General features: G+C 43.7%; 2 protein-coding genes across 2 annotated transcripts; one reads left to right on the top strand and one right to left on the bottom strand.

Annotated features, from left to right (window-relative positions):
• Positions 1-4369: 4369 nt before the first annotated feature.
• Positions 4370-20212, bottom strand: LOC109475431. Its single transcript, XM_019776032.1, has 5 exons — positions 20207-20212; positions 19500-19519; positions 10033-10300; positions 6656-7237; positions 4370-4442 (listed from the first exon to the last, which is right to left on the bottom strand). The coding sequence occupies exons 1-4, from the start codon at positions 20210-20212 to the stop codon at positions 7058-7060; spliced, it is 474 nt and encodes a 157-aa protein (XP_019631591.1). The 3' UTR covers positions 4370-4442; positions 6656-7057.
• LOC109475486 (forkhead box protein I2-like) lies at positions 19566-22823 on the top strand. Its single transcript, XM_019776115.1, has one exon. It carries the CDS (start codon positions 20332-20334, stop codon positions 21364-21366), a length of 1035 nt encoding a protein of 344 aa, XP_019631674.1. The 5' UTR covers positions 19566-20331; the 3' UTR covers positions 21367-22823.
• Positions 22824-24593: the final 1770 nt, after the last annotated feature.

Raw genomic sequence — 24593 nt, 5'->3', positions numbered from 1 at the left:
ATCCCAAACTATGTGGAATACATTCTTCAAACTAAACAAAAAATTGTAAAACTCCAGGATAGCGTAAGTCGTCATCATTCATAGGAGGAAGCCAGCTCAGCATTCCCAGGAATTCCATTCTTAGGAAAACTCTTGAATATGCCTTGAAACCCATTGTGTTCTTTCATATGCAAGGATAACGTTTTGTTGTGTGTTTATTAGTTGTATTTTGCTGTTTGTATGCATATGTGCACGTGTATACCCTAGGATCACACAATTCAGCCAGCCTTGTTAGTTGACTGCGATGCAGTTTTAGCGTGTACCATTTTCTTTCAATAAACCAATTATTATTGTTGTCTTGGAGGTTTGTTATATTTTGGCAGCGATACTGAGATTCAGGTAAAAATTACTCTTGCATTGTGAAGTTTGTACGTACTTTGTACGTACTTTGTACTTTTCTTCTCCTTCAGTAGCATGAGATAGTAACAAACTCCGTACCGGTTTGTTGATGGTTCCCTCCGCTCGGTGATTCACACCTGTGCGACGGTAAGATCAACCATTGGATGGGTGCTCACCTGGAATTTCATTTCCTCTTCACAAGGCCATGTAGGAATGCAGTTGTCTACAGGGCGGATGTACCCTGAACAAGGAACGGTGGGGAAGAACAACAGGGACAGTTTTGACTATCTCGTATGAATGAACAACGGAAGGAGTCTAAAGAAAATTTTCTTCTTCTGTCCTTAAAACGTCCATGTTGCAATAAATGTGCAATATAAGAAACTTATCCCGGACATGATGAAGCTGTCGGATGTTCACTATGCTGACTTGCTGAACCATCGATGGGATTATATGGGCAGAATAATGGGAAATGTGATCATGTAGAGGATATGGTTGATCTGAATTGAATTAAACTAAATTAAGGACGACGACGTCACAAACACATTATGATGACTTTTGTTGTACCTTACTGTGGAATGTAGATTCTCTGGCGCTGTATGTACTATTCTACTATGTATCCCCCTTTGTAGTCCCCAAGCAGACCCGTTTTGGACCTTTTTCGGCGTTTTGTCTGGCTTTCTGTTTTGTCAGGTACTCAAAGAAGAGCCTAAAAAATAAAAAGACTGGCAAAACACATATAAAACTGTAACAAAATGTAACAAAAGACGTAACCTATGTTTGCGAGTTCCCCTTTGTGTCATTCCCATAAACACGAGAGCAGGTAGACGGAGGTACTGGAGCGATGCTGCCCGGGGTGGGGAGAGATAGCCGCACGCACGCCGGAAGGACCCCGTCACAGTTTCCCCTGGCGGAATGCCGTGTCATCAGCGTCTTCGCACGACATCTCTCTCATTCCTCGCACGACGACATTCCCGCTGGCTTCCTGACAAAGTTTGGACCTGTTTTTCCCATGAAGTTCAAAGGAAGCGCGAAGAACGTTTGGACACGACTCAGTTCATCTCCAAATGAAAATGCTCTTTTCCCACCAAAAGCACGCCATGTTCCCAGGGCTTTTCTTTCTGTCGTACATTGCCTGCTCTATTGACTAAACATATATTGCACGTTCTTAAGATAATCTCACTGCATAAAATGACGATATATTAATTCACCCTCAGTCGTAAATTCATTTCTATCTTCAAGATGACACTATATAGCTAGCTTCGTCTTTGCAAATTGAGGTGGGATTCTAACGTAGATTGTCACTTTGACTAAATGTTACAAATGTGAAGAACAATAGTTGACGCCATCGAACTGGACTGTGTCCCAAACATGAAGTAGATGCTCCTGATGACATTATAGTGTGTTTATTGGAAAATTGCAGTCATTCAGTGAAGATGTTACATCTTTGGCAACTTCTCTTGGCTTTAGACGAAGACTGTCGTGGCCTCATGGAGGACCGCCATGGTCGATCAACTGGCAGTTTCAGACCTCCCATGAGAGTCTACAGTTTAGAAGTTCCATAACTGTTACCGTGTAAACAGTCGGCAATCGCTTTCCGTGGTTTGTACGGGCGGAAGGTGTGACAGGGCGTAAACAGTTGGTTATCTTCGCGTCCAAAAGAACGCGTTGGAGAGTAACTAACTACTGTCAGCCAGCCAACGTCTGCATAAACATGTACACAAACTAACCGAGATCCGGGATCTAGCCAAGCATAGGAATATACAACCTGGCTTTCAAGGCAGAACTTGTGACAACTTTAACATCATCTTGGAAAGGACCGTTAACTATAACATCACAGTAAACCGTGGACATTTTCATGAAATGTTTCTATGCATCATTGAGTTCTTTATTGCATAGTGTCAACAGTGTATGGGGTTATTCCTTGGCAGTGAAAAGTTGCCCAACTGATTCCCATCAACAAGTACACAAACAGCGCTTTACATACCAACCTGGTAGGTAACTTTCTAATGATGTTGGCATGTTGCAATGGTCCAAAATGCGTTTCGTATTTTCATGCCTTCTCATTTGTTTCAGATCAGCGTGGTAAGATGTGTAGGCAATAGCAAGCCTAACCAGTTCCATACTTGTAGAAATCCGAATTTGGATAACAACAACAACAGCTGCTGCAACAATGTAGTACATGTACACGAGTCTGTGACGAATAGAGACAAAGCAAATCTCCAAAATCTTTACTTTGTGGTTACATTAACTCGATGTTGCCGATGTTTTGCCGGTCTCAACATTTGTTCATGGCAATACGTAGTAGCAGCGTATTCAATGCAAAGCTTATTTTCATGTTGCCACTACATATTAAAATCACCAGCCTATCTGAACATTTTTCATAGTAATAATTAATACCTCCTTCACAAGTCTTTGCCCTGTCTAATTTCGATGAATATTAACCGTAGACTCAAGAGACATTTCATCGGTGGAAACTCGTGCATTAGGAAGTGTACATGATACGTCGAACTGGACATTGAGATCTTAGGTAAAATCTTTGGGCTCAAACGCTGCTCAAACAAAGTTTTTTTTTAAACTTGCATAACTAATGACATGGGAAATAACTTCTGGCCGTCCAACAGGTAGGTTTTGAATGTAGCCTCTTGTCATGCAGCATTTTAGGCCAGGCTGTCCAGAAAAGCTTCGTATATACTGTACTATTGATACGTCTCTGACGCATGAGCAGAAAGTTTACACACACATAGGGCGTGCACATATTGTAAGAAGAACAGTGTTGTGTTATCAAAGGCATTTTAAAACGAATGGCGACTCATACGAGTGAACCGGTCAGTACTGTTAAATTTAATAAAGGGTTAATGCACTGCCCCGAGTTGTATATGGTGTCATAACTGCATGAGCAGCTGCCATAACCACCGAATAAACCACCGTGTGAGCGAAGCGAACGAGGTGGTTTATGAGGTGGTTATGGCAGCTGCCCATGCAGTTATGACACCATATACAACGAGGAAAAGGCAGTGCATTAAAATTATTATCATATAGCCTATCCAAACTGTCAATCAACACAATTCCTGTTTGAAATACAACAGCTTTAATATATATACATACATAAAAATACATTCGAATATATTATACGCTTTAAAACAAATATGGATAATTTCATTTAATGCAAATTGTAGTTTAAATGAAGCTAAACAAAAAAGTTTATTGGACAGAAAAATGCTACAAAGGTTTACAGAAAGAGTCGCATGCCCCTATACCCTATAACATAATGGTATCAGCCATAACACGACATGTGCTGTTATTCCGCCATAACACCACATGTGCTGTTATCGGGAAATAACAGCACGGGTATCCGGGCCTCTGATTGGTCCGCGCCGTCCGGCTATATGATAATCTCTATTAGCAGCTAAAACGTTTAAGTCTGGTGTAAATTTTCAGGCGGTTATTTTAACAGCAGACCATGCCTAAATCTAAAATCCTCGGATCTTTCAGGATGATAAGGTGGTTTTCAGTAAGATCAATAGCTTACGATTTGGCCGGGGACCAAATTTAAGGCAGCTGGCTTTCAATAAAGGAATATGACTTCAATAGATGCTTTCAAAATTGATACAGAAAAAGTCAGAGAACGTGTAAATGTATATCCTTTATTTCGCCGAAAACACAAGCCGATAACAAAGCAGGTGACCACAGACGTAAACTTACACTACTCCACATCACAATACACCAACAAGACGGCGTATGAAAGGGGATCAGCAAAAACAAATGGATTGGTCTCGCTTAATGTACTCTACCGGTTGGGAATAGAACTCGGGACTTCCGATCCATCTTTTCCTCTGGGTATTGACAGCGAAAATTATATATAGAATGGAATAAAACACAATCGCATAGTCCCTTGACTTCCTTTTTTGCCAAAGTTTTTTTCAACTTTACTTCGATAAAACTAACATCAAATCAACATCCATACGCACCACCGCAGGTCGACCGACAAACTCACTGATGTCGTCTGAATCTAGCTTCGATATGACCAGCGACGGCCTTTCTTCCTCTTACTCTGTAGCTGCAACCTGCAAAATATATGAATCAAAATGAATCAATGAATCACACAGACGGACGTCACTTTAAGATGAAGTAACAAAGATGTTATCTACTGTAATGAAAAAGTCGCAATGAGTGATGACTGGAAAACTCACTAAGGAATCTCACAACTTATGGTCGTAAATAAAACCCTGACAACTTGACTGATGAGCTCTCACAAGACGACAGAAACACGCACACGAACTCATTTATAATTGATCGTAGAAGCGTAGGTTACTTCTACTCTAGTATTAGGACAATGTAGCTCTTTTAAGATGGTCGAGCATACGACAGACATCACGGTTGGACTATAGTGATGATAGACAGACGTCAGCGCCGGTTGCCACACCGGAAGGTTTTAAAGCCTACATGGAAACATGTCTCAATATCAGCCAATGGTAGCTTACATCGCTAATCCGTTTAATTAGCTATATCAGGTGCGCTGTGGCAAAACTAGCATACAGGCACTCTCTATGCCAAGCAGAGGTCGTACAATTTTGGATGTCCTAGAATTTTCAGGCCGTGGTGGTGGTAAAAAAACCAACTGCCTACAAAGATCTGATAGACAGTCTATTCTGTAACATGACAGTTGAATTTTGCAGAACATAGCTTGGAAAGTTTATTGCAAATACATGCCCGAGGGATAATTGCAAATACAAACAACATGTATAAAAAAGAAAATACAATGATATGAGAGACTATATACAGAGTTATACTACATTCTACAACATACGTGATGCTAATTTTGTTGGGTTTGACTTCTTCTCTTGAGGCAGTGGGAGATGAATTTACCCACTTTTTAATATGTGTTTTCTTTTTTCATTTTAGTAGTAAAACTGTTTTCTCTTGGTGGGGGATAGTGGGAAAGTAGGGGTGCATTTTACAATTGGTTTCTGAAATCATCATAAAATGAACAATTAGAGATGAAATCATTTTCGTCTTCCACTGCATTTGAGGGACAATATTTACAAATCCTCTCCGACACAGGTAGTTTTATGTATCGCCCTTTTTCGACTATACAGGACTGCCCTCAGATTGCCCCATCAAGGTTTGTAATCGAACGACGATCGTACGCACGGCGGACCATAAAGCAAGTCAGTTGTCCCTGTAGAGATGCAATAACAACTGCAGCGTGCAGTAGGTTTTATATGAGATTTCCTAAGGACCTCCCGTGCAGCGGAGCCTAGCTGACGGTTCTCTCCACCCTCCCTCCAGAGAACGTACAAACACGGTGTACATTTCGGGTCCCACGATCTGGCCTAGCCCTCATTTCCGCAACCGCTTCTCAGGTTCGGCCCGGGACTGACAAGCCCCACATCAAAGGAACCAAATGTCCCAGTTTGAGCTGTCCGGATCCAACCCCCGCCAACGAAATAAAGCCGCGCGGCAATACATGTATTCTGTAATATGGCGATACACTTATAACTCCACTTGTCTTAGTTCTGTCCAAAATATGGAAGTGCTCAAAGCATTGATTGATTTAATTCTTCCCCAGTAATACGCGCGAGTTTTTTTGGTATGGCAAACTTACCGGCATTGCGGGGATAATAATAATGAGGTAGCCACGAAATACATTCGCATGATCTAAGCTGAATACTCAAGACATACGGAGTTCGAGGTATTAGTTTTAAAACGTAAGAAAAAAAAGAATAGTAGGCGAGTTCGTTTCGTCATGATGTTCCAGTAGCTGATCATACCCTGAAACACGTTTTTCATAGAAGGTATTTGTGACTTTTAGGTTGTTTGTAACATCATAAAAGTTTACCACAACGCAATCCAATATTAAAGACCTCCATGCCGCTATACAACCGTAGTTTAAAGATGAAGTTTACAACATCAGATAGAACTGTAACAAGTCCATGCAAAGTACCATTTGAATATTAACCTTTCATCTGCAGACCTTTCCACGCTTCCTTTTCCAGAGCCGTTTGGGAAGTGGCTGTCGACACTAACATTACAGCTCAGCTTAACATCTTTTGCATCAATCGTTCCCAGAGAAACAATAAGGCACCTGCACATTAGCGGTGGAAAATTAGCGCAAGATGCAGTAGCTGTTGCGTGCAGCACTCACGTCAATGTAGTTAGCTAAAATCTGATACCAACAATATCAGTCAGAACTATTTTGTAGCTACAACGTTGTTCGCTCACTAGACAGCTTGCGAGATGGCTACGAAAGTCCCCACGCAATCACAAGCACACCCACCTTGGCTGGGAGGCAGAAAGTGGCCTCTTGAGCGCCGAGAACTACGGATTTAGCAAGACAAGTGCGCACAGCCCTTTCTACCAGTGACTAAGGTTGGGGGAGAAACGAGTTACCCTCACACTGGTCTGTAGACTTTGCAGTAAATATGGATAAACATTCTCGGTAACAGACACGGAAGCCTGGTGGTTGTGTGGCAACAAATCATCAAGTGGGCGGCCCACAAGAACGGCGATAATTAATCAGAGTATGGCTGCTGACTCTAAAGCGTTCCTTCATCAGAAAACCTAATCAAATAGCTATACTATACACACGGTGATTTGCTGTTGGATGTACCATAGAATGCATGAGAATGCACAAAGTTAGTCTGTACGAGGGCCACATCGTAATGTACAATAAAAAAGGCTAAGATCTGATTGACGCGTGACTATCAAATGCGCGCGTCTCCACGCGATGGTTGGAGATCCTCAGCTCTGATGCATTTTCTAACATCATCGCCTGCCTTGATATCTGTTTGGGCTTCCCCTGACGACTTCCCATCTCGTTACGACTGGACACAAAGAGGCACTTCCTACAAACACGGGCCTATAACGGGGCACGCTGACAGCTACCCCGTGTTGATACAACGAGCTTGGCCGTGTGGAGTGCTGCGGAAAGTGCCACTAAATCACGACAAGAATTCTACCATATCAACAGCGTACACACTCGGTGCTACTTCCAATTAAAGACTCCAAGTGCTGAGTTCTGGACCTGGTACATGTATATAGACATGTTCAACGTGACGTCCTGCCAACCACCTGCTGCACAACTCGCCTCCAGGCCGGCCAGACAGACTCCCTCCACTCCGAACTTGAACAGTTCAGTATCAACATTGCACAAACCAAAATTCATTTTTAACCTCCTAACGCAAACGAAGGATGTTGACCTAAATTCGTAATCAAGTCCACCTACTCATATCTATGTTTCCAATGAAGGCTAGATCTCAGTCAAAATATATATTTGGGGTCATTTGGTAGGTAGGCGGGGTGGAGGCATTTAGGCATTTCTACTAGGCCTTCATGTAACGATAGTCTTCTTGTTACCTTTGCGATACATGGCTTTCTGGGGGAACGTTTGTGGATACAAAGATGACCTTGACATTTAACGTCTGGCTCATATATTTGTCGTCTCGGATTAGAAACTTTCCTTGTCACCCATTCTTGCTTCCTGGCGAATTGCCCCTCTTTGCTGGCACCGCACAAATAACCAAGCGTCATCGGACAAACGTTCATCAAAATTCTAGGGCGAAACTATATTGAGAGGCAGACGTTTGAAACGCCAGCAATGTTCTTCGCGATGACATCCACTCCAACAGAGATGTTTACATGTTGATGTACGCCATGACATCGACAAGATTTATTTTTATAACGAGCACTACATGCGTCGGTGTTTGCATAAGCGCGTGGAGAATACTACGGCAAACACTGGTCCGAGTCCCGGCAAATATTGCCGTGGTTAGAGAGGAAATTGGCAGACGGCGGTATTTGACAGAGATGGTTGGTATAAACAAGACCAGCATCACAGCGGTAAGTATGGCGGGGATGGGTGGAGACTGCAGCCGAGGGAAGACCGAACGGTGGAAATAAAAACTCGCCTGACAAGTGGGAGGGCTGTTACACGAATATGCAGACTGGTGGATATGGCAGAACAGTCCTTTAATTAATTGCTCAGCTGTTGGAAAATAGCGTCTTTATTCAGAAGAACACTTGAAAAAAAAAGTTTTTGCCATCATGCATGTGTCTCAGGGGGCCAAACTTTCTAATCTAGTTCCAGAGCACATGCCGAAAACACAGGCAGAAAGTATCAAGTATAAGGTAATCCTAACGCTCTAGATCTGGTAGTTTGTGACGATGTGTGTATTGTTGTATTCATGGAGACTTTTTGTTGGGTGAAACAAGCATGTTCTCTTCCTAACCCATTGTAAGGTACGTCACTTCACACATACAACCACACTTGTGTAGTTTATTAATTTTCAGGTGTTGTAGCAGTGCATGGTCAATCCTCAGATGCTGCCACTCTACTCTAACATAACTTCTCTGATAATTTCAACAATTTTCATATCGCGCGGACGGCAACTGTTAAGCTACAAAACAAGAAAATTAAAAGCTGCAAAGTACCTGCGTGAATATTAAGTGACTCTTTGTTTATGTCATGTTTATAGTAGTACATAAACAATTCCGTGTTAACGCTTACCATATGCACGTACTGAACACTAATGATGTTTACAACAAACTGTCTCAGATGTTTTCCATAAAAACTCGATTTCTCTTAAAATGGATAAAGGGCCTAGGTCATGTATAATGATTAGATTGATATTTACCATAAATAAGCGTATTTGTCTCTATGTTGGCGCCTTTTTAAACACCACGCTCCCCATATGTACTGGGTGATCTGTGGTCGCGTTTATTGGGCGTTTTTATCAGATTTTAATCTTGTCAATGGGAAACATTTCTCTTGAACTTTTCGTGCTACTAGTAGTATGCAAGCACGGACATTCTTTGTGTCAAATGTTTACGTGTGGGGTCCGGGGCGGCTAGGAACAACAGCTGGCTACGCTGCCCGAATTCATTAGTTGTGCAACTTGGGGAGAAATTTCCTGCGGGCATTTGTTTCATCGGCTCGCGATTTCCAATCAAAGAAAGGCGCGATAGTGTCAGAAGGTCCGGGCGGCAGACAGGGGGTGAGCTGTGTGGGGAGGCGGGCGGCAGGGCGGGCTGGTGCGCGGCTGAGTCTCCGCCAGACTAACAACGCCGGTTGAAAACTAGTAAAATTTAGCCAAATCGGAAGCATAATTTGCCAGGTTTATTTGCCTTTCCATGCAGCTTTATGTGATCTCTCAATAGAAGTCCGTTTTAGCGGTACTAAACATAACCACGTATAACCGATGATTTTGCATCTAATTTCCTTCTTCCAATCCCCCAAAACAGTGACATTAGCTTTAATTTCTCAAAGGAAAATAGACTTACGGATTGCAATACAGAATTGAAGTAGATATACCGTGTCAGATTTCGAATACATCAAATTTGATATAAACAATCGTTTACCCGTAAATACTTAAAAGGTAGAGATTTGGTTTTGAATATGTATACAGACATGTGCGCCTATCGCAGGGCAAGAGGAGCCCTTTCTAGTGGCGCGCTCACATTCGTCGTAGGTCGTCGTGCAATTGTCGTGCCCTAGACCCTAGAATTTTCAAGCAAACGTCTAGACTGTGACAGGGTCGCTGACATCACTGGCAATGTATTTTTGGCATTTTCCGTAACAAGAAAAGTGAATTTTACACGACTATCCCAAGCTAAGAATGCCTTTAGTTTGTGATCGTATCGCCCGTGTCCCTATGCGATCTTATATGTCAGCATGGTCAGACGTTCAGGTATCACAGTGGGACCGACACCACGACCATATCCTACTGGATGACGCAGAAGATCTTCGCAATAATCATTCCCTTTTGATAGATCTTCCTCCGGGTAATGAGGACGTCTGTCTGAATCAGCAGGTGGGTCACGGACCTCGGGCGCCCCTGGACATCTGTGCCGAGCCGGACTGGTCATTCCGACCTGCCAGGGTGAGACAGTCCAGTCACCGGGCCGCGCGGGCCGACCAGCCGGACTATTGTTTCAACCACAGACTTTCATTTCATCATGAATCCATCATTTCCGTCGCCTCTGATTGGCTGTAAATGTAACGTTATTATCTTCCAGTGACTCTGAGTGAGTCCCCCCGTTTTAGTGAAGGTTGCTCATACTAATGTGTGGACCGACTTGTACGTACTTGAGTATAACACACAGGGTGCGCACAAGCGAAGCTTTACTCCGACCAAACCATTCCTTTTGAAAGTAAAGGGACTAAAGGCAATGGCATACAAATATCGACCCGAGTGATGAACTATCAGTAATGTTCGCCTTGAAATTTTGTTCACACTTCAAGTTCAATTATTTCAAGCTAATGATACGTCAAATGCTTTTATTGGTCATTTGAGATGATTAAACGTTCTGTCTGCAGTAAACCTGAATAACGACAGACTTGACGGCAACAAAACAGTTCTGATGAATGATAACTGTGCGTTTGTCATCTGACTTTGTTGCTGCAACAGCCACATACACAATTCGTTAAAGAACAGTGTTGGTACAAAAAGTACTACAGTCTAGTCCAATAGAGGTGTGTTTTTTTCTATGCCGTAGTAGATCAACTCTAAACCACAGTACAGCCAGTATATACCACAAACAATACTCTAAGGGAACGGTATAGAAGCCGGAGAGGTATCTATGTGGGCGATGTTGGAAATGAGTGCCTGCCCTGGAAAATTGTTAATGATGGTTTTTGGAAGCCGTGGTGACTGGCTCTGCACCTGTGTTGAATGGGAATATAAATGTACATATACGAGTACGTCCTATGGTACCTTCTTCTTGTGCTGTCTTACAGTAACCTACAGATGCCAAATATAGCCTCCACCAGGGTTTCTTGAGGAGTTGTACATTACTTAAGGAGTTCTGTATAGGATAGTAGAATTCGGCAAAATCACAAAATAGGGTCCATAATTGGCTGCGGCGAGGGTAACATATTTCTCCTCACTGTGTGGACAAATACAGACTCCCTTGACACTGTACTCTCTCTATAGCCAGCGTGGTGAGTCTGGTAGAGACTAGGTCAATGATTCGCCCTTGACCATGATCCTCAGTCCGTGTCTCTTCCGTTTCCCTGCGTCAACTTCGACTGCCGCCCATGTCCCTGCCAACGTCGATTCGGCGAATCGTGTACAGTAGCCCAAAAGGACGTGCCGAGAAGATAGTCTTAAGATTTATTTGTCACATATCTTAAAACAAAAAAAAAAGATATTTTTTGGTCAGGTGATAACTTTGATATGTAATAGGGCAACAGCGATGTGTTCATGATTATGTAGAATTTCTGATTTAGAAGCTGGAGAAAATCGTTCCCGACCTCACACAACGCCCTGTACCAGTGTCCCAGGGGATCTTTCAAAATCATGGCAAATTGGAAATGTTATATTTCACAGCTTATATTTCAGCATAGATAATGAAGCGTTCGTTAGCTACAACTTGCATATATGTACTCTAATTTTTTTGCCCGGGATTCTTCCGTGTCGTGAGAAATATGTTGTGGGAGTTATAGTGCTTCTGTCTGGGTTATTTTTTTGTAGACTAAGCGAGAGGACTGCGCTTTGACAGCGCGTCACTACGTAGCCGCAGTCGAACCCGCACTGTCTGACACCACAAGATAAAACGCAAAATTCGCCATTGTAAAATAAGGAATTGACAACCAGAAAGACGAAACTTAGAGAAACGAGACGCATCATAATATCTGAGGTTTCTTTTCGTTTATTTTTAAGCTCCAAGAGCGACGGGGTTAGACCGATAGGACGCGACCAGGAGTAGAAGTGAGTCGGGAGCAAAAGGCGAGAATCCCGCCGGCCACGACAAGGGCATCTGTCAGGCGACGACATGATAACAATCGGATTAACAGAACACCATCCGGGGTCGGAAGGCGCCGCTGAGGGCGATGGATCAAAGTACAGCAAGGTTAAATACTTCTCTCAAAAGAAAACAAATTGAGGGATATGGCGAAAATGGAGACAGTTTGTTCCCCGATTGTAGTAAGACATTTTAAGCATATCAGACTGACAAAAGACTTGAATTACAGACAAAAGACTTGAATTACAGATCACAGTTTCCATCATATCGTTCTCTAAAACTCAATATAAACTATCAAACGTAAATTTAAAATGTTTTAAAATCTCTGCGATATTCTATATCAGTCACTTTTTGTCTTGATGGCAATAAAATCAAACATAGCGAATCTACTGGGAGCGTGAATACGGTATACCTGACGTTGATAGATTTCAATTTAAAATGGTTCATTCCATCGGTAGCATGGGACTAGTTGCTGAAATTAATCCCACGATAGCAACTTCTTTTAGTTCTGGTTTTATATTCAATACATTCTCGTAACAATTAGCCACCGGTTGGTTTTAGAGGCAAATGAAATTGAAAGAAATCTTACGAGTATTTTAGGAGACGTAGAATAGGTACATGTATATGTCCTTTCCTTTGTTGACCTGACCAGTATTATCTATTCTTTGCAAGCTATTGCCATGTTGCAATGTAATTCGCTCTAAAAACTGCAATGGCCATTGTATAAGACTGTCAATGTATTTTAGATTTCACGGCATTGTTTTTGCATATAGTCACAGTTGTAACGACAAATGTTCATTTGGTTATGCTGCGTTTTGTATACAACAGCCTTAAAACGGACCGTAACATTTTCATGATACATTACTGCGATATCTGTATCTTATTTTAGATCGATAAATTTCTGTTCCACTGCCAGTTGTCCGTCTGGCCGGAGGGTCATCTCCCGGTCACCTGTCGGACAGGTGAGCTGACAAGATAATCCACAGGGCTGTAGTCAGGACACGGGGTCGGAAGCGTGCTGGCCACCGCCCCAGGCACGGCTACACACCCGCCCGTCACCGGGCCGAGCCGCGGGGTGGAGGCGGAGGGGGCGGAGACCTGACCGCGGCCAGACGGCGACAGTGTACGGGACGATGAGACACTCCTGCCGAAGGACGACCTCCTTCTCACACGCCCGTCACCAGAGCGACTGTGTGACGCAGAGGGGCGGACCCGGAGACCTGACCGCGACCAGAAGACTACAGTATGCGGGACAAAAGGACACTCATGCCGAAGGACGACCTCCTATCACGTCGGGAAGCGTCCGAGACTTCTGAATATCAAAGACTGAAATAGAGTCTGTACGTTCTTATCACAGGAAATCTAGAATATTACTTAGATCCTCTCGGGCGACGGTTATCATTTTTAAACCTCATCTGAGACCAAGATGCAGATGATTCAAGTCTTAAACATGAGAAAAATGGAGGATAACATGAAGAAATAATTGACATGAAAAATGGTGGACTTTCTATGCGAAGGGACACAAGCATTTTTCAGCTCATGACATTAAGCACATTTATTAGGGACTTCCCGGGTGTAGTCATGACTTTGCCATGTCTGCAGACGTCCAAGAAGGTAAAAGTTAGTGACTTGAGATGGTGACTCATCAGTCTACGGGGACTCGGGAGTCGACTTGTGATATGTCCGGGTCCAAACTACGACTTGTTGTCCGGAGTTCTGGAGACATGCATCCATTGGTATCGTGCATGTACGGTGTTGGGTTGAGGCACACGGAGGGATTAGTCTGGACATGTCATATGTCGTGCGACTCGTGCCTTATCACTGACAACTTGGAAACAGGGCTGTGCGACGACTTAAACTCTACAAGACACCTGGACACCTGACGAAGACGCGAACTAAGTTACGGCCTGACCTGAAAGTCGCGAGACACAACTATACCGGAGCGAAGTCAAACATGAACACCCAATCCACGGCAGCCTGGATCATATACCAAAGGCTATCGATTCAAGTCAATATCGGCACATCCAAAAATGGACATTTTCCTGTCCAAGAATGTTAGGTACTTTATCAGTCGTCACCCCTAAAAGTCCTACACCACATGTACATCAGTTCAAACACCTGGTCTAGGCACACGTACACGGTGAAACAACACAAGTGTATAGCGTCCAGGCTTTTCCTTCTGTATGGCATAATAGGTGAAAATAATCATAGAGCAAACGCAAAGTGGAAAATGCCGATTTGGTAATTTTACGGAAAGGGGGCACTATCTATACGTGTTTTTTTTTACAACATGTCGTGACAAAATGAAAATTACACATTTTTTTTGTCCGCGGTATATAATGCTTATTTCTGAAGTTTCTTTAACGTAAATGATGGGTTTCGACGTACCGCATTAGTTCACATTAGAAAAAAAGGTTGCTGATACAATCACGTTTAGCAGCAATTAGGTTTCAAAAGGCTTCTAACCTGCGTCAACAGAAGCCCAGGAACAACAGATGTGTGTTGAGGCACAGGTACTAGGGACATGCTCACAGAACCAGGTATTTGTCAAAAAATCTAGCGAAATGCGGACCGTAACATAACTCCAGGGACTGGGTGTTAGAATAACATCAGTCCTTCCGGCCTTCGCTATAGTTGTTTGTTTTGTAACTGACTTCATTTTCCTGACATTTCGGGAGGAAAAACGCCAATACTACTGCACGCAAGATTTTTAAGATCCGAAAGCTCTAAGGCTGAGACCACATGACGGGGACCGTTGTTGAGCAATCAAAAATGGATTTGTGTGAGCCTTGATGTTATATTTCTTAAACATGAGGTACGATGTTTATTAAGAAATATATGAAAGACAACAAAACATACAAAACGTGACAAAGTCGTTCATTATGTATGAAAATCGTTGAGCAACCTGTCAAATTTTGGGTCGCTCCAGTGGAAATGGGTTGGCTGTAAGCGTATGCTGCCCGCGTGTGACAGACGCATGTAATTTGGTACAAAACGGTTTAAACAGAAAATATCCCCATTTGAATGCATAATTTCTGTTGATGGCAAAATAAAAGCTCCACGCGATAACAGGAGTATATCTCCTCTCTGTGAACACACTCATCCGACAAATTGGCGAAATTATCAAGACATAGAAAATAGGCTAATTGCTGGGTGATCCGTATACTTTGCTGTCTGACTGGTCTACCTGTTCTGTGGATAATGCCAACATAAAAAGGATCCGTCAAGACTGGATTAAAATTGTCTACATTCGAATTGTGAAAAAAATCATTGCAGTGGTTTCGTTTTATGTGCTTTAATCAATTATCATCGGTTTGGTTTCAAAAGATGTTCGTAACCAGTAAAACCCGCGACACAGTAAGTAGTTATTACCGAGCAGATAAATACAAGTCAACGTTTAGTCTGAATCTCAATGAATGTAAAATTTGCATAAGAAAAATAACACATGAATGGTGCAAGTTTTACATCTTATTACCATCTGATGCAACTTTCCTTTTGGATTAAAGGGCTTTAAGGTGAAACAATAATGCTCTTTATGAATTCGAAGCAAGAATGTGTAGTGAACACACCGTTTCTGCAGCAACTGTTTAAAGTAAGAAAAGGAAAACGTCAAGCGACAGGACGCCGTTTGTGTACTCCCGAGACGTAATAACTCTATGTATGTTTATATATCTGTTTGAAGACTAATTTACGCCCTGTCCAAAGCCCTTTGGGCAGAAACGTACAAACTACAATGCTTCTCATTAGCTTTACCTCTGGTAATGTTAAGGGAAAAAAACTAACTCGGAGAGGGCTTCCTAACCGGACGTTTAAACAAGCTTCCTCGTTATCAAATAACGACTGAACAATACTATCTAATAGCCAGTCTACAAGATACGAAGTGTATTTCCTCCCTCTATGTTACAAGTTAAATGGAGAAGAAGAACTGCGGATGCAATTCTGAAGTCACTGCAGTGGTAGCGCCTGTGCCCTGAAGGAAATTTTTGGCCTCTTTGTAGCGAAGTCGTCCTGAATGCGGACGGGAAGCCAGAAATCCCGTAATGAAAGAAATGGGCTTAGTCTAACCCCTCCCGAGCCAGTGAAGATCATATTTTGATACGGAACCAGCCAAATCGCCGACTTCCAAAGCCAGGGGCCTAGCTGCTTTGATGCTGACAATTGTAGGGATGCGCGCCGCGACAGATAAGGCTACACTCTGGGAAAACTCGGAGGAAATTCTCACTGATCTACATGTGCTGCCCACTGTGTTCTACAAAAAAACTGGGGTCGACTAGTAGGTTAGCGCCGTCCACGCTTAAAGTGTAGGTTAACTTTGTGCAGAAGCGCCGCTGTCCACGTATTCCGGGTTTTGCCTTTAAACAGACTGAAGAAACTATGGCTATGGGATGGATTGCGACAAGGCTCAACAAGGCTTATGTTTGACTACAAATACAGCGGCAGTGTCATGATATATGGCTGCAGCGCTACTCCTGGCGGGGAGCCTATGCGTGCAGTTGTGCTGTAATAAACGGAACAACCGCAAAATCCATGACTTTGCGTGGTACCTATCTTCGTCAACGAAGGCCTACCAAGACATATCTTCTCACCTGACTTTACCCTGATCTTAAGATAGACAGGCCAACGTGTTGTCTCTTGGCATGCGTAAATACTGTCCATACTGAAAACAAACGTGGTAACGAAAATAGTCCTGAGGTAAAACAGTGTCCTTACAACTTTAGTCAACTCTAATACGACAGAAATCCTACAGGAAATACCACCAGGCTATTTATTTCTTCAACACCGACACGAAGAGCTAACCCAAGCACGGCATGTGGATGATATTTACAAATATGCGTACTTGCTTTCTACACCGTGCTTTCTAACAAGGAACTTTTCCCTTTCCAAACTGATACGGTTATGTACACAGCAGGATCATGCGGTAATATTGTACGGAAACAACGACTTCATCCACCTGTCGTACACTTGTTTGCTTCAAGTAAAATGGAGAATGGGCACAGTACGGATTTATGCAGCTGACGCCGATATTCCGACGATTTGAACTGTCCAATTGGACCATCCACTCCCAGTGCGACAAGTCTCGCACATGGCCGACCGCTAATTCCACCGCGGATTGTTTCCATATCGCCAGCCTTTCCACAGCGTCCGCCGACCTAAATTTGGCAGTCTGGACAGGTGGCTATCTCTGGGCGAGGTTAACCCCACCTATCCCCCTTGATCCGGCGGGGCTTAGGGCCTCTTTACAAAGTAACTTATCCCGATCCCCTCGGATTGTTCGCTGTTTTAAATAAAGCCTGTTTAGTCAGGGGCACTTGACGTATTTCTATCCTCTTGATAAGTTTTCTTCCCGCTCTTCTGGCACCACTTCGTGATCTGTCTTGTACACATTGTGCCTTCACAGTCACTGGAATACACCATTCATCTTAGGGTCTGGTCATAGTCGCCGTACGATCGTCGTACGATCGCAAAATGAGAGCATTCTAGGGGTACGAGTTCATACATGTGTCCTGCAACATCCAACTGTCTCGATCTCGATCACATTCAAAATTAGTGCCGAATCATAATATAATTTCAATGTAATTGGTGCTTGGTTTATCATTCTACCCTCTATTAACTTGAACCCCGAATATTTCTGTGAAATATGTCTGATGTACATAATGCTATTAATCACACTTTTACATTCTGATAAGATTAAGTTCAATGACATTTGTGGGTATCACCGACCCTGACTTCAGCAGTTACGAATACGTCCTTCCGAAGAATAAAACTCCACATGATATCCCAAAGTAACTTACGGGTATTTGGGAGGTTTTGTTTTTTCTCAGAAGTGACCACGAGAAAGCCTATCGATGTAGCACGGAGATAACTTTATAGTTATAGTAATTTAATAATTATAGTAACCCACCGAAAATGATTTCACCAAAAATAATTTAAGTAACCCACCGAAAATAATTATAGTAACCCAGTCATCTTATGCCGTATGGAGGTATCATTGAGGAAATGCCAACAATTGTGAGTTAACATGGCTTCATGTAACTTTTTCATAATTCCTACATTGAACTATTACTTTCCCATCGTCTTCATATATTCCTCAGCATTTGTAGTGTTGTTCTCTGCTGTTTTACCGTCCCTAGCAGAATAAAAATTGTTAAAGTTCTACATGATAAACTCATCAGGCATAACAATAGTCCGACCTATCATCACGTCTATGGACAGGCCTGGACTTCAACAGGGTGTCATAGTGATCACTGTTGTGATACGGGCGCTCCTTTGAAGTGAGAAATGGAAGCTGTATTTGCACGAGGAAGCTTGCTAGACCGTCGTCTTGTGTTTTTCTTGTGATACCTTTCCCTTTGGGAACGCCAGCACCCAGTCCTACTATCCTCAGGCCGATTACGGGACACTCGAAACCCTATCCGACAAGACCAGTCCGATCTGTGCCAGATAAAAGTCCAGGAAAAATAACCCCGGTATTTAGATAATTCAAACGCCTTCTTTCAGGTCATGCCGCTGAGAAAATGTGCCAATTAGTTTATTTGGTATCGTTGTTACTACCTTATCGTTCAGGTAGGCGGAAGTGTGGGACAATGTGGTACAACAGTGGGAAATGTGATGAGGAGGGTGCTTGGGGGACTGCTGTCCCGGTGTGAATGGTTGATCAATGTTGACAAAAGTTTGATGTGGTACAACCATGGATGGGCGCATATCTTAACGACATCAAAACAGCGACTGCTTCACCCTAAACAAGAGGCCCCGGCGGGGCCGGACAGGTATCACTACCGCATCTCACCATCACAGGTCGCCGTTACCCCAGATCTTTAGTCGATTATCCCCAGTACAAACAAACCCGTGTCGGGCAGCGTTTGTAGTGTTGTTCTCCAGAATTGTTACAGTGGAGAGGCCTTCTTTTCGGCAGAAGCGGTCCATTGTCCCAGGGTCAACACTATCCCTCACCTGCGGAAAGTGATCTGCTTTAATTGTGGGGTAAAACTCGGATGCCGACCCTTCGATCTTTCCGCGCACTCGCGAGCTGGGGCCGACGGGAAAATATTAGCCCAAGGCGAGGCGGGTTCGCTCTTCTGTAATAACGACGTCCGATTCTGCGACGACCAAGGATAGCAAAAAACTCTTGTCAACAACAAAGCGGAAATTTCCGGTTGCACCCATTTTTCCAAAGGAAACGTCATGATCCTACGTGGTAAATGGGTAGGGACAGTGGCTTTAGAAGGAAGTGTTGGATTAGGAAAAGTGGGAAAGGTTCCACACATGACTAGGCTGACTTACCCTCCTTACAGCTGGCCGTGTGCGCAACCCCGTGGCCGGGCAGGGTTCTCTGACAAACGCCGACGACTCACGAAGTGGGCCGAACGTGTCTCGGTCACCTGTCCCTCTCGTGTCGGACCTACAGACGAGAAACAAAGTAAAGTTTATCAAGATATGCGCCTTTCGATAAGCCATCGGTTACGGCAGCGTGCAGTATGGACTGATTATGCAAATGTCATGCCGGTAAAACAGACCTGTTGAATGGGGGAGACCCATTGACGTTTATAGACCCACCTTAGACCACGGCAGCAGACGGGCCAATTCGACCCCCGGCTCTAAATGGTAGCAGTAAAACGGGTCTGGATTAGCCAAGAGTAAACTTAATTAAGGTCATAACAGCCAGGGTTGGACCATGTCCAAACATTACTTCTTGATCCCGCCCACCATGAAATGGTCCGCCCCCAAGGAAATCATTTGGGCAGGGGGAGGGCGGGCCTGATTGACAAATGCAGCCACGCAACAAATAAACAGTGCGTCTGCGCGCCCTCACACAGTGGAGTCCGCGGTGTGGCAGCCGTCAGTGTCGGTGTTGTGGCAGCAGAGTCAGTGTGCGTACGTCCCCAGCTCGGTCACAACGTGATTTAGCGCTCTTCCGCCGCCAGACTTGTCCTTCTGACGCCTCCGGTCGCTTCCTCCAACCTGACCACGCCGAGGCGCACTGCGAGTCTGAAGTCAAACTTTCCCAACTGAAGACGGCCTTGGCGTGAAACTGTGACCACTTCACTAGTGTGCAGTTCGCACAACAAGACGGTTGTTGCTAACTCACGTCCATTGCGATTTAAGAAACTGTGGGAAGACTTTCACAACAAGCCGTGGACATTGTGAGGATCCGTTTTGACAACTCTGGAGTCGTCACAGCGCGCCTGGACCAGGGGATTCCAAGATTTCGCAATGACTTCGATGCGCCCGCAGCCGGACCTCATGGACAACATGCAACAGTACGCGAGTGTCGATAGCATGGCGATGTATTCCCGTAATATCCAGGCACCACAGCACAGCGGCTATCCGCTAGAATATCCCCAGACGTCCTACTCCTCACACTGGTTTAACGGACTCACCAACCCCTACCTGAATATTTCTTCCAACGCGGGGTACGGCATGCCGAGTTCCTACACGCCTCCGCCGCCGCCACAGAGGAACTACCTCACTCCGCCAGGCTTCGGGAGCTCCGACTTGAGTTGGATCTCTCTGCCGTCTCAACAGGAGCTGTTCAAGCTCGTCAGGCCGCCTTACTCCTACTCCGCTCTCATCGCCATGGCCATCCAGGCCGCCCCGGAGAAGAAGCTCACGCTGTCCGGTATCTACCAGTACGTGGCCGACAACTTCCCGTTTTACAAGAAGAGCAAGGCCGGCTGGCAGAACTCTATCCGGCACAACCTCTCACTGAACGACTGCTTCAAGAAAGTGCCAAGGGACGAAGACGATCCAGGCAAGGGCAATTACTGGACCCTCGACCCTAACTGTGAGAAGATGTTCGACAACGGCAACTTCAGGAGAAAGAGGAAGAGGAGGGACCAGTCCGGCGGCGCCGGGGGGCAGCAGAACCGGCCGCCGGGCGTCCCCAACCCTGCCTCCAAACCCGCCGGCACGCTAGAGAACGACCCGGTCCCCAGCGCCGCCGCCACGGCACAACAGGTGCTCGCGCCCAAGCAGCCTTCCATCGCCAGCGACGTCCTGCCTCCAGCCGACGTGCCTCCGTCAGCGGGGCAGACCCACACTTCCCTCGGCATGATGAGCGACATGAGCCGACAGCACCACCCGCCCAGCTGCGGCGCACCCATGCACGGACCTCCATCGACCCACAACCAGACCCTGTCGGGACACCACGACGTCTACTCCGGGCAACACTCGCACCACACGTCGGTGACGAATCCCTTCAACTTCAGCGTCAACAACCTTATTCACTCCACAGAGAACAAGGTATGAACCCAACAACATAAATGCAACATCACGAACTCTGTACACCAAACTTACCTGAACTCGAACTCAAGTATAACATTTTAGTGGAATGTCTCTTGGGCGCTGAGTTGTACCAAAAGAGTGGAGAAAGGACTTCCTCCGAACAAGCAATGTTGTACGAGATTTGTATCCTATTTGCTGAACTTAATAATGCTTTTACAACGGATTTTAAGGAAAGATATCATCCTAATCATAGGTCTCTGTAAATGAGATTACAACACAGGTAGATGTACATAGTCTACCTGCTCAGCAAAAGGTAAAAAGATAACTGCGCCCTTCTTTGTGGAAACAGACCGTACTCTCCAATTCTCACTGAATTTCTTGACTAGACGACTGTTTTTGAACAGAAAGTGTACAAAAATGTTTATCCAAGTCCGTATAAGAATCACTATTGGTAGTAGGTACTTTGCAGAGATGTTTGTTGTACAATCATCTAAAGTGTTTTGATTCGTTTCTCTATCTTATTTTTGTGTAATTTATCTCACATAATTTGAATCTGATGACAAAGTTGCGATCTCTTATGTAGTAAGCAAAGCTTACCAAAGAAAGAGTGATTTTTGTGTGATTACCATATCAAATCATGTATTTATATAGTGGACAGTAGAGGAGTATAAAATAAGGAAATATGCCCAAGTGGCTAGGATTACCCTGCTTACAGGATGGTCTTGAACCATACTTTGTGCTTATAATGGCCTGATATATTAGGTCGGAAGTTTTCTGGTGAAGCCATGTGGTGTTTTCACCGCCGCGCTCTCAATTTGTTTGGCTTGTTTGTATATTTTGTGTTATGAGCACGCTGCTCCGGGCTTGTGTCCCAACACCAGAATCAGGCCACTTGGCCAACAGAAAATATTGCCCTTTTCCCGCTGGGACTATGTGGTAAATATTTCCGCATGTATAATTTTTGTCCTCAGCATTTAAAATTTCATAAAACAGCTAAAATGGCATTCATTTTTTTCAGTTTTGGAAATGTACGCATATGATATTTCTATATCAAGGGCATCATTATCGCACAAAGTTAGAGGATGGATTTCTTCTCATTAAAAACTCTTCCGAGGAGCGAAACTTTGATTTTGGCAGACATTTAATCCACACAAATATTACTTCAGCGCCAGAGAATCAAGAAGACGAAATAATGCTGGATGAATAATTATAATTACAATGAATATATATAAAACTTGTTAAGTAATTTTTGTTCAAAATGAGTTGCGTAAGATGTACATATCAAATTTTTTGACTGTTGCAGAGTATATAACTAGCAGCATACTAGTCTAAATAAGTACCGTTATGTACGTACGAGACGTCTATACTAGTTGGTTGATTCTTTTTTTGTTGTCTTTATTGTATCGAAGTCACCCATGTGGTTAGCCTTTTGGCAAACAACGTCTCCCGTGAATAAAGAAAGCTTGTTGTGGCTCACTCCCGCCCTTGTGCATGCTTATTGACTACATTTCATCCGTACAGAGAAACCCTGGTTAACCCGCGCCCGCGGTCTCAGGTTGGGCGGGTAGCTTTCTTAGAACATTGTGTTTTCTCAAGGGCAGAACGTCAACCACTTCTCCACGGTAGGGAGACAGATACACGTCAAAACCCTTCCACACAGACAGTTGGCTTATCCTGTCGAGGACAAATAAGATATGTTTAAAGACGTATGTAAGAAAACTTAAATACAGGGAACAAAAATCTTTGATTTACCATTTCACGGACATTTCCAAACGTATGTTGGTGGTTTGCAGGGATAAAATAACGTCGTGATTTCCTCGCTACAACAAGAAAGGCGCCCTGTCCGCCGATGTAACCGATCTAGCAGCAATGTTTTCGAGGAATCCAAATTCATCCCCACAGACTCAGCACTAAGTAGTATTGCAGAGTCCATGTGAGATTTTTCAAGGCTTTGATCTTTGCCAAGTAAAACACCTTTGATGACAGAAATCGATTTTGTCATGGCAGACCAGTGCTCTGAGGTGGTTGAACAAACGGAAATTTTCTTCTTCCATGGTTGAACTAGAGGCCTATGACTGTCTACGACTCACAATTTTCATGTCAAACCTAGTGTCTGTAAATTGTAGCTTTGTTAGGAGACAACTAATTAGATTAAAACAAAATCTGTAGCAAAATTTACAAGTTATTAACCACATGTTGTAAGTTTTCTAAAAGCCTCTCCAAATCTCTACATCTATTTCAAGTCCAATCTGTTACAACTAATCCGCCTTGAAATATTTGGTAATCGTTAGAGAGAAATCACTTTAAACCTAAGCTTTTGTTTCAAACTGTGAAAATGTGTCGTCTAGACAGTGAGCCAGGTAACAAACAGTGCGTGAGGCTTTTTAGGCTGTTAAAACATAAGTCTTAACACTAACCACGCATCCAGACTCCGCAGAGTACCAAAATTAGTGTGGAGAAAAAATCAGACCGTTTCATTTACAAGTATGCAGTGCTGCTTATACTGTACGGAACCCGGGGTGTTTGGGAAATATGCGACGGCGCTTGCAACATACATGTAGCACCCATGGCGGGTTAAGTCAGCAATCAATTTCTCTCCCACCTTGTGTTGAAGTACATAAGCTTGTAATTTTCTTCCCCCTTTTCAAACGGTCTGGTCTTATCTAGTGAAAGTTGCAAAACCACCAGGAAGAGTACTGGGTTTTAATTAATAGTAAAATGTTTATAATGCCCGTGTCTGGTCGCTACCGCTGGTGTTCTGGGTTTTCTCAGGAACTTCTGACGCTGTTGCCCCGTCAGCACTGCTCTCCAAGCAGAGGCTAGGTCTGTTTTGAACTTCACAAAAGCTTTTAAAGGCATATTGTCGGGTTTTCTACTTTGCCGAATTTTCTTTGGGTATCCTGGCCAGAAAAATGTAAAAGAAAAGGGCATAGCCTCTGCTTGGGGAGTAATTGTAACACCCTTATGCTACAGGTTGACAACATACATTTGGTTACGAGAGGTAAAAAGTATCAGCACTCATACAACATAAAAGTACTTAACCAAACTTACTGAATATGTTTTTTTAAAATCACGGATCAGGAAATTTCCTTTAAGTTAAATCAAAGTTGCGTACTCGGATACCGCTGTCGATAACTCACAGGTTTGCCGTCCACAAGAAAATACAGAAATTACTTTTTCATTGCTTTGTTTTAATGGCTCAAAATGCTAAAGAGGTGCGTATTTACGCATGTAATAATGACTTATGATTA

The sequence above is a fragment of the Branchiostoma belcheri genome, unplaced genomic scaffold (assembly GCF_001625305.1).
Source record: "Branchiostoma belcheri isolate BF01 breed outbred unplaced genomic scaffold, Haploidv18h27 scaffold34, whole genome shotgun sequence".
NCBI classification, from domain to species: domain Eukaryota; kingdom Metazoa; phylum Chordata; class Leptocardii; order Amphioxiformes; family Branchiostomatidae; genus Branchiostoma; species Branchiostoma belcheri.
This window is presented reverse-complemented; position numbering and strand designations above follow the sequence as displayed.